The sequence below is a fragment of the Dreissena polymorpha genome, chromosome 4, assembly GCF_020536995.1.
Source record: "Dreissena polymorpha isolate Duluth1 chromosome 4, UMN_Dpol_1.0, whole genome shotgun sequence".
NCBI classification, from domain to species: domain Eukaryota; kingdom Metazoa; phylum Mollusca; class Bivalvia; order Myida; family Dreissenidae; genus Dreissena; species Dreissena polymorpha.
The window spans coordinates 70,933,392-70,950,141 of record NC_068358.1 but is presented as its reverse complement, the minus strand read 5'-3'; the positions used below and the strand labels follow the sequence as shown (position 1 = coordinate 70,950,141).

General features: G+C 35.1%; 1 protein-coding gene across 4 annotated transcripts in view; it reads right to left on the bottom strand.

Moving 5' to 3' along the window:
• The window catches only part of LOC127876381 (exocyst complex component 1-like), a 54,530-nt gene that overhangs the window by 11,930 nt on the left and 25,850 nt on the right, over window positions 1–16,750 (bottom strand). The window contains exons 14-22 of one of the 4 annotated variants that reach the window (XM_052421561.1): window positions 13,414–13,521; window positions 12,977–13,047; window positions 10,366–10,392; window positions 7,526–7,585; window positions 3,474–3,497; window positions 3,190–3,270; window positions 2,803–2,929; window positions 2,199–2,282; window positions 940–1,093 (exon numbers count right to left, since the gene is read on the bottom strand). In XM_052421561.1, coding sequence (XP_052277521.1) covers window positions 940–1,093; window positions 2,199–2,282; window positions 2,803–2,929; window positions 3,190–3,270; window positions 3,474–3,497; window positions 7,526–7,585; window positions 10,366–10,392; window positions 12,977–13,047; window positions 13,414–13,521 — 736 coding nt within the window. The remainder of the gene's footprint in view (window positions 1–939; window positions 1,094–2,198; window positions 2,283–2,802; window positions 2,930–3,189; window positions 3,271–3,473; window positions 3,498–7,525; window positions 7,586–10,365; window positions 10,393–12,976; window positions 13,048–13,413; window positions 13,522–16,750) is intronic. The other 3 variants (XM_052421563.1, XM_052421562.1, XM_052421564.1) reach the window with 3 other exon arrangements.

The following is a 16,750-nucleotide window of genomic DNA, read 5'->3' as shown; positions in this document are numbered from 1 at the left end:
TTTGACCCCCCCGGGGCAGGGTCAAATTTAACCCAGGGGCATAATTTGAACAAACTTGGTAGAAGACTATAAGATGTCACTACATACCAAATTTGGTAGCCCTTGGCCCAATGGTTATGGACAAGAAGATTTTTAACGTTTTCACAAAATAGGCCTTATATAAGCAAATGTTCAATTTTTTGACCCCCCGGGGCAGGGTCAAATTTGACCACAGGGGCATAATTTGAACAAACTTGGTAGAGGACTATAAGATGTCACTACATACCAAATTTGGTAGCCCTTTGCCCAATGGTTATGGACAAGAAGATTTTTAAAGTTTGCACAAAATAGGCCTTATATAAGCAAATTTTCAATTTTTTGAATCCCCGGGGCAGGGTCAAATTTGACCCCAGGGGCATAATTTGAACAAATTTGAAAGAGGTTTACCACAGGAACATTCCTGAGAAATTTCATCAGATTTGGACCAGTAGTTTAGGAGAAGAAGATGTTTAAAGAAAAAGTTAACGCACGCACGCACGGACGCACACACGTCGGACACAGGACCATGACATAAGCCCCGCTGGCCTTTGGCCAGTGGAGCTAAAAACCTGTCATTACAAACAGGAACATGTTAACATAAATAATCAGCAGTGTTAAAAAGACATGAAACATAGTATCAGCAGCCTCATACCCATTCACACAAGCTGGTCAGGAGTTACCCTGTCAGCTCTTGAGACCTTTAAAGCCTTGGATGACTTTATAGCCAACAGGGTAGCTCCTTCCCAGACTGCGCTATATGTGGGAGCTGGTCTGGCGCTGGACTAGGAAGAATATGCCATAATACCCAATATTGAATGACGTGGCTCATTTTGTCAATTCAAAACTAATTTGGCTCAAGTATATATGCATAAAAGGGCAATACGTCCAGGCTCTATATTAAAACTTTTAAGAACTGCCTACCCATCATGATGACCTCTTTTGGAGTTTTTGGGTGCTCTGCAGCGATGCGTTGGATGCTGCCAAATATGGCCGCCACAAGCTTCTGGTATGCCTTGTCCAAGTCTGTGTGACGCTCCGAATTACGGAAGATGACCTCTGCCTGATTTGCAAAGTCCTGAAATGTTATGAAAGACACATGAACTTTGTGCAGGCTTTACTTTACCTAATTGTATACAGCATGTTGATCATATCAAAACAGTCTGGTATCATCCTTGGCCTGTTCCTTTATAAGATTTTAGCTTATTTAAGAAGTTAATATGTACAAAATCGCATGTATGCAGACAACTGACTACTTTTCTCAGAGCAAGTGGGATAATTAAAGGCGTTAGCAAACAGTCATTATTGCAATAAAAGGTCAGCCAGGGTTGACTTACAAGACATCTTTACCATAAGACATCTTGCCTACTGATTATTACTACCCTGTAATCTAGATGTCAAACAGGAGGGCGATTGGAACTAAATAAATCAAAGACCTGTGCTAAGAAACAATATGCCCCCTTATGCACTTTGAAGCCCCGCAGCAGCTATATCCCAACTGAACAATCAGGAAAAGTGTTAATTTTGAAGTCCATGGCCTGTTTCTTTGTCAAGAATCCATGGACCACAACAAGTTTCATCATTAAGTCATGTAGGTAGACTCAAACACCAAAAATAAAGTAATTATACGAAAGCATTTTGAAAAAAATGCGTAGGTCCAAAGCCCTCAACTTCATAAAAAATCAATGGTCTGGAACAAATCTAGCACTTGATATGTACCGGTAAGTCATGTAGAATCACTCACAAAAAAGGTCAATATCTGCAAGCATTTAGGAAAAAGTTGGGAAAACTAATATCCTCAAGACAATTTTTAAGTCCAAGGCCCCTAAGTTAGACAAAAATCAATTACACTGGAACAAAACTGAAACTTGATCTACAAGTTATGCAGGCAGTTTCACTAATCAAAATTCTTGTAAATACATGAAAGCCTGTTGTAAAATAACTATAGAAAAACAAAATGCGCAATAGACAAAATAGAGGGACGGACAGACAGACTGCTTTATGCTCCCCTACTGGGTGAATAATAAAACACCTGCTGGCAAGGCAACCAGCAATATCAGAACAGCTTCGGTGCAAAATGCAAACATTTAATGCAGCCGAATACATAAATTGTATATTTACATACAAATTATTTTTTTGGGTTATTTTAGGAGCTTGTGATAATGAACATCCCTGTAACAAACCTCAAAAGTGTGAACAAAGCTGATGATACCACACTTTGCCTTCTTCGACACCTTGTTTTCTTCTATGGTTTTTATTTGCTGTTGCTGTGAACAAAAAGCATACAAAGAATGGGATTCTATAAGCTGTAAAACATTCAACGTACAATGCTTTCCTATGCATTTTATTTGTTTTAGCCTGTTCTCATTGCTGTATTAAAATGGCCCCGCTAACTAAAACTTTGCTAGTCTAAATTTTCATTCCCATTAGATCGCTGTGGTGTAATGGATATGGTGTCCGCCTAGCGACCAGGAGATCACAGGTTCGATCCCCACTGTAGGAGCATTCTTAAGATCACCCCGAAAAAAAAAAGTACTGGTTCTAGGATCAGGAAACAGACTCGGGAGCGTTTCAAATAAGTAGTAAGTACTTTAAATGCAATTGATCTAAAATAAATAGGTTTAAACTAAACTCAATTCCCAAGTGGAATTGCCGTCAATATAAGCAAAATATCATTTCCTTTAAGTCTGATGATGAAAACAATACAAAAATGCTGCAGAGTATCTCGTATTATGTCATATTGATCGGACACAAAAAACACACTATATAGGGAACAATATTTCATACCACAAACTTGTCAAAATTCCTCTTAATTTTGACGAGGGAGCTTGCAAAGGTGACACTCAAGAAGGACCCAGCATCCTGCGTGTTGGCCACGTGTTCATTCATCCTCACCAACATGTACATCGAATAACTGAATCAAGAAATAAGGAAATAAATATTTTCTTTAACTGAATGCAAAAATGTTTTAATTCATTAATATACAATAAACAAAAGTTTGATTTGATTGGCACTAAATGGGCTTGATAGGAATACTGCAATCGTTTGTAGTGCAACTTCTAGCAATCGTGCCTATCTGAGTTTGTATTGCAACTTATTAGCCATTTTGCCTATCTGAGTTTGTATTTTAATTTACTAGCCAGCGTGCCTATCTGAGTGTGTATTTAAACTTACTAGCCATCTTGCCTATCTGATGACTGAATAAACCCATCTAGGTCATCTTGTAAGTTTGGAAACAGGTCAGTGAGAAGACTTCTGAAATGTGCACAATGAAAAATAGAATTGTGATATTTCTTTTTGAAATAAAATTTACTCACATAAATGTACATTCTTTAAAATCAATCTACAAGTGTTTTTTTTAATAAATAAATGGAACAGTATCAAACATTTTATTCTCATAGCTATAATGCCTTAAGACTTTATTAGCCATTAAAAATTGTTCAAAAATTGCTACTTACCTTATTTCATCATTAATTTGTCTCCTGTAAACAAAACAATATTATTTAGTATTATGACAAATGAGTTCATTACTGTTTCAAATTTAAGACCAGTATTTTGCATTATAATTTGATCCATCAAAAAGTTTACATTTAACAGAGATTATTCAACTATGATTTCATAACTTAATATGTTAGATCTTATAACATGACTATGGTGATTGAAACCATTATTATGAAACAAGACTTACAATATGCAGAGAAATGAAAAATCCTCAAGAAATGTAAATGTTTTTTATTGGGATATTAAGTGCACATTATAAGAAAGAATGTGCATCAAGGATTTAAGCAAGAAATATGTTTGGCACAATATCATCAAAAGAACCAAGTTGTAGATTCAGGGCCCAGTTTAACAATCCATTCTTTGACTTAAGAAATAACTTATACCCACAAAATACCTCAGAGGATTAATATATTCATATTTCTAATGATGACTTTTCTTACAGAAAAATGTTTAAATAAAAGGCAATGAATAAAATATTAGACTTTACGTCTAGCACATCACAGTTTGAAGGCTATACATTATTTGAGACAGAATAAGTCCAAGCATCGATCATAGAATATGGACCCTGGATCATTAAGACTTTGTGATCACTCAGAAATAGCAGTAGAATCTGGTTACAAGCTGTACATATGTTTACCTGTATAACAATTATAACAAATATATGCTTCACAGTGAGCAAGATTTGTGTTAAATATATGTAATTGTCTGTTTATTTTTAATACTTGGGGGGAAATAATATATAAAGAATTGTTTGTCTATTACAGTCTACAATTTCATTGACATAAAATGTTGAGTTAAAAATTAAACAAGTAAATATAATACTTAAAACAGTGTAGATCTACTTATACATCAAACAAAACTTCTATGAGAGCAACATATCTTGCAACTATTAAAATTCAAATACTCAAATAATAGGACACTTTATGAGTAGCTGGCCCCAACACTTTGAATGCTCTTTAGTCTCAAGTCTTAACCCTTTCAGTGCTGGAACCGAATTTTGAAGGCCTTTGCAAACAGTTTGGATCCAGATGAGACGCCACAGAATGCGGTGTCTCATCAGGATCCAAACTGTTTGCTATTCTGATAGTATTCTTTGAAAAAAAAATGAAGAAAATGCTAATTTTGGAAATTCAGCAGACAACATTTTAGCAGACAACAAATTTCCCAGCATGCAAAGGGTTAATATTTACCAACACTTGAAACTTTTGCGTTTTAAACCCGCTAGTTACATATGAGTCATGTTATGTGAAAATGGGTCATATGTCATATGTGCCAAGTGTAGCTCAAGACAAGCCTGCACATGTGCTTAGCCTGGTCAGAAGCTACACTGTCTGCTAATGAATTGTGTCTTGTTCTGAGAAAATTGGGCTTAATGCATGTGCGTAAAGTGTCGTCCCAGATTAGCCTGTGCAGTCCGCACAGGCTAATCAGGGACGACACTTTCCGCTTTTATGGCATTTTTAGTTTCAAGGAAGTCTCTCCTTACGGAAAATCAAGTTTAGGCAGAAAATGTCGTCCCTGATTAGCCTGTGCGAACTGCACAGGCTAATCTGGGATGACACTTTACGCACATGCATTATGCCCAGTTTTGTCAGAACACGACAATTTCTATAATCATGTTTAGGAAATACTCAGCCCCATTGAAAACCAGATAAGCCTGACATCCGTTCAAGTTTTCCTGAAGGAATCCCTCTGTACAAAACCAGCATGTAATAGCCAATTCCTGGTACAAGATTTATTCAGACAATAAATAGCCTATTGCATTAATAAACAACCCGTTAACAACCAAAAACACTAGCAATTTTGCATGGAGAACATAAAACTATCACTTAAACTTTTAACCTTGAGTCACAGTGACTGACTCATGCCTTCTGCCCATTGCCAAAATGTACTCAATATTTGATGCACGTTTTATTAAAATCTGTCCAAGGGTATAACAGATATGAAACAAAAATTGAAGCATTACAGACAAACTGCAAATTTGACTGAAGGACAAAAAAAGCATAACTATAATTCCCCACCAGCTTTGTGTCCGGTTACATGCTGTAAACTTCTTAACCTTGAAAGGTCCAGTTCAAGAGAATGACAATTTGCTTCCAGTTATCACAGGTTTAATCATTGAGGAGTAATATTCTTATCTAAACCTTTTTTCTTGCTGTAAAAAGTATTTAAGTCAATGACTATTCCAAATACTATTACATTTGTTTGTAAAAGCATTTGATGATATGTTTCAAAGCATACAAATCTCTTTGATCTTTTCAAAGATGGCTCTTTTATACTCAGTATCTTTTACAATTATTCCACATATAAACATCCTAGCTTTAAGCTGTTTTAGAACTTAACCCAGCAATGAAATTCTATGTAAAACAAATGCATTTAAAACAAAAGCTGAAAAATCAACATACACTGCAACGCCGATATATATCGCGTTTGGTGGGGTCCAAAGATCGCGAGCGTGATATATCTGGCGCGCGATATAACTCGTGAAATGTCTAACTTAATTGTATTAAGGTTATATTGTCAAATTTCACCAAAAAACGTATAAAATATAATTGTGCATAGATTCAAATTTACCCTTATAAATAGTCCTAATGAAGGAACTGAAACAGCGTAATGGTAACGATACAGCGTGTTTGAATGATATTTTATTAGAGGAAATGTCAATGCCACATAATTAGCGAGATACCGCGGTACTTTAGTTGAAATTTACAACAAAAATTTTAATGGAAATTAAATATTTACAAATAAATACACCCACGCCAATTTTAGCGCCCTATTTATCAGGACAAAGAAATTCATGACCAGTACCAAAATTTAACGATTTATATACCAGTCAACTGCCATTATTACCTTTGCAATGACACTAATTGGTTATTTCTTAAGTGTTAAAACCACCCCAGCCGTGTGTAAACAACACTGTCACTAATCGACTGTTTTTCACGCTTCACTGCGTGCCATAGTAAGCCGCGAAATATAGAGTGTTAATACTAGCTAGAACCGGGCTTTTGCGTAAGTTAGTGAATTCTCAGATTAAAACATGTCATTTAGTGATCGTGCTCGTCGAATTGTTGGGAGCCTAAGCCAAAGCGCGATATATAGGACAGCGCCATATACCGGTCCGCGATATATCGGCGTTGCAGTGTATAAAGCTGCAAGGAAACATAAAATATGGCATCATTAAATAAGAGCATTGTTGAGATATTTTGACAACATGGTATCTAGCTACATTGATAATAACTACTATTGTAATTTTTGGTTTCTAAATGGACTTAACCTTTCATACACACAACAAAATATTTTTTCAACAATTTGATATAATTATTTTTACATGTATTAGAATCTGCCTATTTAATATATTGATTAAAAAGACCATAAACTTAAACAAGAGCACTGCATAACAGGTGCCACGCTCGGCTACGGGTGCAGTTTTGAATAAATGAAAGCTTGTCAGAATGTTGTTTTTTTTTAAAGGTAACAGTGACCTTGACCTTTGACCTAGTGACCAAAAAATGGGTGTGGCGTGTAGAACTCATCAAGGTTCATCTACATGTGAAGTTTCAAAGTTGTAGATGGAAGCATTAAGATTTTAGAGCCAATGTTCAAAACCTTAACAAAATGTTAAGGTTTTAGCACGACGCGGACGGCGGACGACGAGCTGGCTATGAAAATACCTCGGGTTTTCTCCAAAAACACGTAGCTAATAATAGGACAATTGTCATATTGATAAATAAATAAACATTAAATGTTAAACTCTTTGGAAACAGTCCATAAATTTTGCAAAATTTACTAACAAGCAGGTCTCAAAAATACTGATAATCCTGATCACCATGACACAAATTTCACGATACATGTAACATGTGTATTACTAAGGTAGTCCCATGGATCCTAAAATTACAACAGTGTAACAGACAGCAGAACAATATTTTGGGCAACATGTGCAAACACTGGACTACAGGACTAAAGCGGCAGGGTGTAGGGGCACATGGGGCTTGTGGTGGGCCAGACTTACAACTGCCACGTGGGCACCTTCGATGTGAGGCCCTCACCCAGGTTCTCCACTATGTACTCCCTGATCACACAAATATATCGCAATACAGCTTTCTGATATCAAGATATAATAACATTTAGTGATTTGAGGCTTAAATCATACATGAATTTTGGCCATAGTGGTTACTTTGACTATGAAAAATAGTCACCAGATCCTCCTTGAAAACAAGACTATTGCCAAGCAATATATGTCCGCTGCCGGCTCCACCATTGTCAGAAATTCCACCAGTTAGAAATATTTTTTGTTGTTGCCATAGCAACCAGAATTGTTGACGTAAGAACAAAATGAAATGACGTGCATAATGTCCATATTGCCATCTATCCATATTTCAAGTTTCATGAAAAAATATGAAGAACCTTAAAAGTTATCGCAGGATCCAGAAAAAAACACAATTTTCAGCAGTATTTCTAGTCTATTTGTTGCCATAGCAACCATAATTTTTGATGTAGGAACAAAATGAAATGATGTGTATAATGTCCATATTGCCATCTATCTATGTTTCAAGTTTCATGATTTTTTTTTTGAAGAACTTTTAAAGTTATCGCAGGATCCAGAAAAAAAACAACACCATTTTCAGCAGTATTTCTAGTCTATTTGTTGCCATAGCAACCATAAAATTTTACGTCGGAACGAAATGAAATGACATGCATAATGTCCATATTGCCATCTATCCATGTTTCAAGTTTCATGAAAAAATAGGAAGAAATTTTAAAGTAATTGCAGGATCCAGAAAAACACACCATTTTCAGCAGTATTTCTAGTCTATTTGTTGCCATAGCAACCATAATTTTTGACGTAGGAACAAAATGAAGTGACGTGCATATTGTCCATATTGCCATCTATCCATGTTTCAAGTTTCATGAAAAAATATTAAGAACTTTTAAAGTTATCGCAAGATCCTGAAAAAACACCATTTTCAGCAGTATTTCTAGTCGATTTATTGCCATAGCAATCAGAATTTGTGACGTAGGAACAAAATGAAATGACGTGCATAATGTCCCTATTGCCATCTATCCATGTTCCAAGTTTCATGAAAAAATAACTTTTAAAGTTATTGCAGGATCCAGAAAAGTGTGACAGACTCACAGACTGACGGACTGACTAATTGACGGACACAAACCGGTAGTGGACAATAACAGCCACTTTGAATAATGATCGTACAATGCATTATGCTTAATACTGTTTGTTTTTTTACTTGAATTTCAAACTATCATATAAAAACACTTACTTTCAATATCATCATACATATTCAGATAGTATCAGGTATCATGCCAGTCATTACCTGTGACAGTGAAATAGGTACTCCTTAAGTCTCTGTTAAATTATTTGTCTTCTAAATAATCTGTCCGCAGATCACGCACCACTAATTATGTACAGGCTATGCTTTCTAATAACAATAATTATCACATCAAGAATTATAATCTGTAGCCAACAGAGTATGGCATAACAATACTGTATAGGTTGATTACTAAAATATCAGTTATACAAATTGTAATTTAAAATCCGTAAATATATAATTAGCATGTTTGAAAAGAAACACTTTTACATGCATACATATTATAGCAGTCAATTGTTAGCGAAGCAAGGAATCAGATTTACTTCATTATTTTATGAATAAAGCTTGAATTTAATTTAGATTTACAAACAATTGAAGAATATTTGCCATGTTCAGAAATGAGATTTCATCAAAAGATGGTTATTACAACAATTTTAAGAAGTGCAGTATACCAGCGCAGAACAAAAAAACACACTCTTTAACAGATGCAGTTCAGTAAGAGGTGCATAGAAAGAATCCAAACTTCTACAATAAAATGAGACTCCTTCTGGGAAAATCCTGCTTAATGCATGTGTGTAAAGTACAGGTTCATCTGAGACAAAACCTTCCACCTAGTATGGGTTTTCATTTAAAAGCCACTTCTTTTAACCCTTTACGACTTGGATAGGTATTATGCTGTTTGCACATAGCCATTTTTACTTTGCTTCTGAGTGGAACAGGTTTAAAAGAGACTTCCTTTAAAGAACAAATTTCACAAAAGCGGAGAGTATCCATCCTGATAAGCTTGAACTGATATCACAGGCTAATCTGAAACCATACTGTACACACATGTCCCGTCTTCCCAGAAACTGACTCATAATATACAGCTGACCATCGCTTTAGTATTTCAATACAAGTTGTAACTGCAGCTGCTGCTACAGCAGAGGGATGTTTTTTATATTTAATTAGGAATTTTAATTTTCAATTATATCTAGGGCTGATTTTGAAACAACAGACGTTATATATTCAGGTTCAGGTTTCAAAACAATAACAATTAAGTTGGAATGAATCAAAGCTAGTTTCACATGACTTGTTAAGTTTAAGTCATTTTTGGTGTAAACTTAAAGACAAGTCAACTACAAATGCACAGCATATCAGTGTTGCAACACTGTATACAAGTGACTAACTTTGGAAACTATCTACAATATTTTTGATACCTGTGACCTTTTTCAAACAAAGAATATTTTCTTTTAATTTCATGCCAATTAGAACATTTTTTTGGATTAGTTTTAAAGACAAATTCAATGTTTCTCTACAGTAAGAAAATTATTGGTATATCTGCAAAAATAAAAGTTTTATGAACATGTAAACAATCAAAATTGTAAAAAAACAACCTATCTCTATAGTAAGGGAGTAGCTAATATTTTAATATCTTAAAATAAAATGTATTGATGAAAATTGTTAATTTAAAGATTTTGTTAGTTTAAAACATTCAAATACAAGAGCAAAGCGGGTCAGCAGTATAATTGTCACATCAACCATATACCTGGGGTATGAATCATCCTCCGCCAGCCTGACCAAGAATAAGCTCTGTTAAAGCATGCCATACAGCAATAGATGTGCATGTAACAAATCACACACAAAATATCAACAAATATCTGATTACAATACTGTTAAGTCAACTAAGGTCCTACATAGAATCTTCCTTAAAGGGATATCTACAGGTAAACATTGATCTTTTTTTCCAAAAAAAGAATGCCTATTGAAAAGTATCTTTTAAAAGAGTTCTTATCACATAGCTCTGTTTTCTCCAAATGCTCAGCATAAAAACATTTTAATTTTTTATATAATTATACAAGCATTTTCAAGCACATTTTTTTGAGATCTATTTTCAAAATATTAGAATTTTTTTTGCAAAATAATCCAAGAATTATAATTATCCACAAAAATGTCATAAATTTCTTTAAGATATGCTGTAAATTACTTTCTTAATTTTAATGGTTTTTAATGTGCCATATATATATATTTAGCCTTTTGACTACAAATGATTTAATGACAACAAAACTTGATTAAGCAAATCCAGTTTAGGTCACTTAACCTTTTTTATTTTTTAATAAATTTGAATAAATTTGGGCATCTTTTTAAAATACCAAATAAAATATTTTCTATTTCTATACTACAAGGTTTTCCAGCCACCATCTATGCACCTATCAATATTTTCCCCAAGTAGTGGTAAGTTAGGCATGGAGGGGTGGTGGAAATTTGTCAAATTCTTAGGATTTCTTGACATTGTATTCCCACTTTAGAACAATTTTTATAATTTTTGGCGTTGTATTCTCCACCCTAGATACATTATTTTAATGTTTGCATTGTATTCCCCACCATAGAACCACTGTTACTCCAATATAATGTTGGTGATGTGGTCCTGGCCGCAGCCTTACAAACGGTTTGGCCTTATAAGTTCTGAGCACATTTATTCATAAATATTGCCATGTAAAGTTGTCATTCGCCAATACATGCATATAAACCCTACCGTTTCGCTAACTGTATATGTACCGCTTTTTCAAAATCCAATATAATAACAACATCAAATTAAAACAATATTCTGGCCATTTATTATGATAAATCTGTTTAAGAATGTCATAAACACAAACATACGCCATTTTTCAGAAGTATTAAGTTTACAGTGCATTAAGGGACACGGTTCGAATTTATTGACAAGAAGGCCATGATGGCCCTGAATCGCTCACCTGACTAACCAAATACAATCCCAACCAAGATTTCATCAAGACAAACATTCCGACCAAATTTCATAAAGATTGGATGCAAAACTGTGACCTCTATTGTCTACACAAGGTTTTTCTATTATTTGACCTAGTGACCTAGTTTTTGACCCCAAGTGACCCAAATACAATCCCAACACAGATTTAATCAAGATAAACATTCTGATCAAATTGTATAAAGATTGGATGAAAACTGTGACCTCTATTGTCTACACAAGGTTTTTCTATTATTTGACCTAGTGACCTAGTTTTTGACCCCAGATGACCCAAATACAATCCCAACCCAGAAATCTTCAAGATAAACATTCTGACCAAATTTCATAAAGATTGGATGAAAACTGTGACCTCTATTGTCTATACAAGGTTTTTCTATTATTTGACCTAGTGACCTAGTCTTTGACCTAGTGACCTAGTTTTTGACCCCAGATGACCCAAATACAATCCAAACCCAGATTTCACCAAGATAAACATTCTGACCAAATTTCATAAAGATTGGATGAAAACTGTGACCTCTACTGTCTACACAAACAAATTGTTGACGGTTTTTCTATTATTTGACCTAGTGACCTAGTTTTTGACCTCAGATGACCCAAATACAGTCCCAACCCAGATTTCATCAAGAAAAACATTCTGACCAAATTTCATAAAGATTAGATGAAAACTGCCACCTCTATTGTCTACACAAGGTTTTTCTATTATTTGACCTAGTTTTTGACCTAGTGACCTAGTTTTGACCCCAGATGACCCAAATACAATCCCAACCTAGATTTCATCAAGATAAACATTCTGACCAAATTTCATAAAGATTGGATGAAAACTGTGACCTCTACTGTCTACACAAGGTTTTTCTATTATTTGACCTAGTTTTTGACCTAATGACCTAGTTTTTGACCCCAGATGACCCAAACACAATCCCAGCCCAGATTTCATCAAAATAAATATTTTGACCAAATTTCAGAAACAACTTGTTGACGGACGCACTTACACACGCACGCACACACAACGGACGCCGGACATCACACGGTTACATAAGCTCACCATGTCACTTCGTGACAGGTGAGCTAAGAACGCTCGAGATTGAAATGGAAAGTTGGAGAGAGAACAGGAGCTTAGACCAATCAGTGTTACATTGGTCAGCATTATAACAGAGGGCGTTGCATTATATTGGATTTACAGTGCATTATTATAATATTGGTATTGTATTCCCCACCCTAAAACCATAATTACAATTTTGGAATTGTATTCCCCACCCTAGAACAGTTTGCCAGGAATCAACAGCAACTTTCAGACTCAAGTCCCATCCGTAACAGTTTCTTCCACTGGTGGAAAACATGGACAAGTGCAATACCAGCCACACACGGCCGGGTTCCTTACTGTATAGTGATCTTGGGCTTCTGCTTCATCCAGATATCCCCTGTGTCCTCTGCCTCATCTATCACATCCGACTGGAAGACATAATGCCTTTGAAATTCTATGGAAAACCCAGTTGTTTAATACATCATCATAAACATTTTAACTTCCAAGATATACTTTTCCTTGTGTACACCTCTATTTGGAGAAGACTACAAAGGGTTTGAATACCAGTAAGTATTGTTAACACTTATACTAGTAGAGTTTTTAAATAGACTGAACACTGGAGTAAAATATACAGGAAATCGTTAAAATACGTTTTTCTAACGTGACAATTATTTAGCAATAAACTGATCTTTCCAGAGAGTGTTTATTCCCTTTCAATGTAAATATTCTTGGACTGCAAAACAAACATCCAAAAGAGGATAAAGGCTTAAGAAATAGGTGAAAAAATCCCTGACCTGCTTTGGGGCTTGCTGAACCCCTGATTGGAGATGGAAGAACTTGCAGCAGAAGTCTTGCTCTGCCAGACACATAGGCTCTAGCTCTGATAGCACTTTGTCAAACACCTGAAACATGGTCAGAAGATACTGAGGGAGAGTTTACATGACATGATATTGTAGAATACTGAAACATGGTCAGGAGATACTGAGGGAGAGTTTACATGACATGATATTGTAGAATACTGAAACATGGTCAGAAGATACTGAGGGAGAGTTTACATGACATGATATTGTAGAATACTGAAACATGGTCAGGAGATACTGAGGGAGAGTTTACATGACATGATATTGTAGAATACTAAAACATGGTCAGAAGATACTGTCTAAGAGTTAACATGACATAATATTGTATAACACCTGAAACATGGTCAGGAGATACTGTCTAAGAGTTAACATGACATAATATTGTATAACACCTGAAACATGGTCAGGAGATACTGTCTAAGAGTTAACATGACATAATATTGTAGAATACTGAAACATGGTCAGCAGATACTGTCTAAGAGTTAACATGACATAATATTGTAGAACATCCAAACATGGTCAGGAGATACTGTCTAAGAGTTAACATGACATAATATTGTAGAACATCCAAACATGGTCAGGAGATACTGTCTAAGAGTTAACATGACATAATATTGTATAACATCCAAACATGGTCAGGAGATACTGTCTAAGAGTTAACATGACATAATATTGTATAACACCTGAAACATGGTCAGCAGATACTGTCTAAGAGTTAACATGACATAATATTGTAGAACATCCAAACATGGTCAGGAGATACTAAGTGCTAGTAAACATGACATAATATTGTATAACACCTGAAACATGGTCAGGAGATACTGTCTAAGAGTTAACATGACATAATATTGTAGAACACCTGAAATATGGTCAGGAGATACTGTCTATGAGTTAACATGACTTCATATTACAGGGTCATAAAATACTGTGTAAGAGTTCACATGACAGCCTTCGGTCAAACAATTGAAAAAATGGTCAGGAAATGCTGTGCAAAAGTTACATGACGTAAAATTAGGGGTTATTAAATATTGTGTAAGACTTTATAAGACAACACTTTGTCAAACACTTAGTCATGAAATACTGTGTAATAGTACACATGACAGCCTCATTGACAGTTTCAGCTAATACTGCTTTCAGATATAAAGAAATATCACACATAAAACACTTGAAATCTGGCCACTGCTTCCTAATATCTGTATTTGTGTTTGCAAAAAATAATTTTGTGATTAAATAGAATTGGTTACATCTTAGACAGGACATTGTAACACATAGAAGCAGTTCAAATGCAGCAATAAATTGTTGTGAGTTTTTAATCCTGCACTGCCCTAACTTTTTTGAAATACAGTGCTGCTGTCCACCCTTAATTCAATAATACTCAAAGCAATGCCCTCATAATTAAAACAAGAGGGCCATGATGGCCCTGAATCGCTCACCTGACCTCTATTGTCTACACAAGGTTTTTCTATTATTTGACCTAGTGACCTTGTTTTTTACCTTAGATGACCCAAATACAATCCCAACCTAGATTTCATCAAGATAAACATTCTGATCAAATTTCATAAAGATTGGATGAAAACTGTGACCTATATTGTCTATACAAGGTTTTTCTATTAATTGAAATAGTGACCTAGTTTTTGACCTAGCGACCTAGTTTTTGACCTAGTGAGCTAGTTTTTGACCCCAGATGACCCAAATACAATCTCAACCAAGATTTCATCTAGATAAATATTCTGACCAAATTTCATCAAGATTGGATAAACTGTGACCTCTACTGTCTACACAAATTGCTGACGGTTTTTCTATTATTTGACCTAGTGACCTAGTTTTTGACCTCTGATGACCCAAATACAATCCCAACCCAGATTTCATCAAGATAATCATTCCGACCAAATTTCATAAAGATTGGATGAAAACTGCGACCTCTATTGTCTACACACTGTTTTTCTATTATTTGACCTAGTTTTTGACCTTGTGACCTAATTTTTGACCCCAGATGACCCAAATACAATCCCAACCCAGATTTTATCAAGATAAACATTCTGACCAAATTTCATAAAGATTGGATGAAAACTGTGACCTCTACTGTCTACACAAGGTTTTTCTATTATTTGACCTAGTTTTTGACCTTGTGACCTAGTTTTTGACCACAGATGACCCAAATACTATTCCAACCCAGATTTCATCAAGATAAACATTCTGACCAAATTTCATAAAGATTGAATGAAAACTGCGACCTCTATTGTCTACACAAGGTTTTTCTATTATTTGCCCTTTTATGTGACCTAGTTTTTGACCTAGTGACCTAGTTTTTGACCCCAGATGACCCAAATACAATCCCAACCCAGATTTCATCAAGATAAACATTCTGACCAAATTTCATAAAGATTGGATGAAAACTGCGACCTCTATTGTCTACACAAGGTTTTTCTATTATTTGACCTAGTTTTTGACCTGGTGACCTAGTTTTTGACCCCAGATGACCCAAATACAATCCCAACCCAGATTTTATCAAGATAAACATTCTGACCAAATTTCATAAAGATTGGATGAAAACTGTGACCTCTACTGTCAACACAAGGTTTTTCTATTATTTGACCTAGTTTTTGCCCTAGTGACCTAGTTTTTGACCACAGATGACCCAAATACAATCCCAACCCAGATTATATTCTGACCTAATTTCATAAAGATTGGATGAAAACTGCGACCTCTATTGTCTACACAAGGTTTTTCTAATATTTGACCTTTTATGTGACCTAGTTTTTGACCTAGTGACCTAGTTTTTGACCCCAGATGACCCACATACAATCCCAACTCAGATTTCATTAAGATAAACATTCTGACCAAATTTCATAAAGATTGGATGAAAACTGTGACCTCTACTGTCTACACAAACAAATTGTTGACGGACACACGCACACACATACGGACGCCGGACATCACATGGTCACATAAGCTCACCATGTCACTTCGTGACAGGTGAGCTAAAAACAACGTTTCAGTTGCAATATTTTATTTGTCTAGAAATGTCAACTTCATGACTTCAAACTAATCAAACTTTCTTAGTTTTCTTTTTAAAAATCAAAAACACCTTTCACACTGGAAAAAATCCTTTTATCAACTTCAGTTATAATAGAGTCTTGATCTGGCCACAGAGTTTAATGAATGTGTGTAAATAGCTTTTTAGATAGTCTGTGCAATCAAAACAGGCTAATCAGGGACAAAACTTTCCTTATAAACTGGAATTTTGCTAAGGAGAGGATTCCTTTTTACA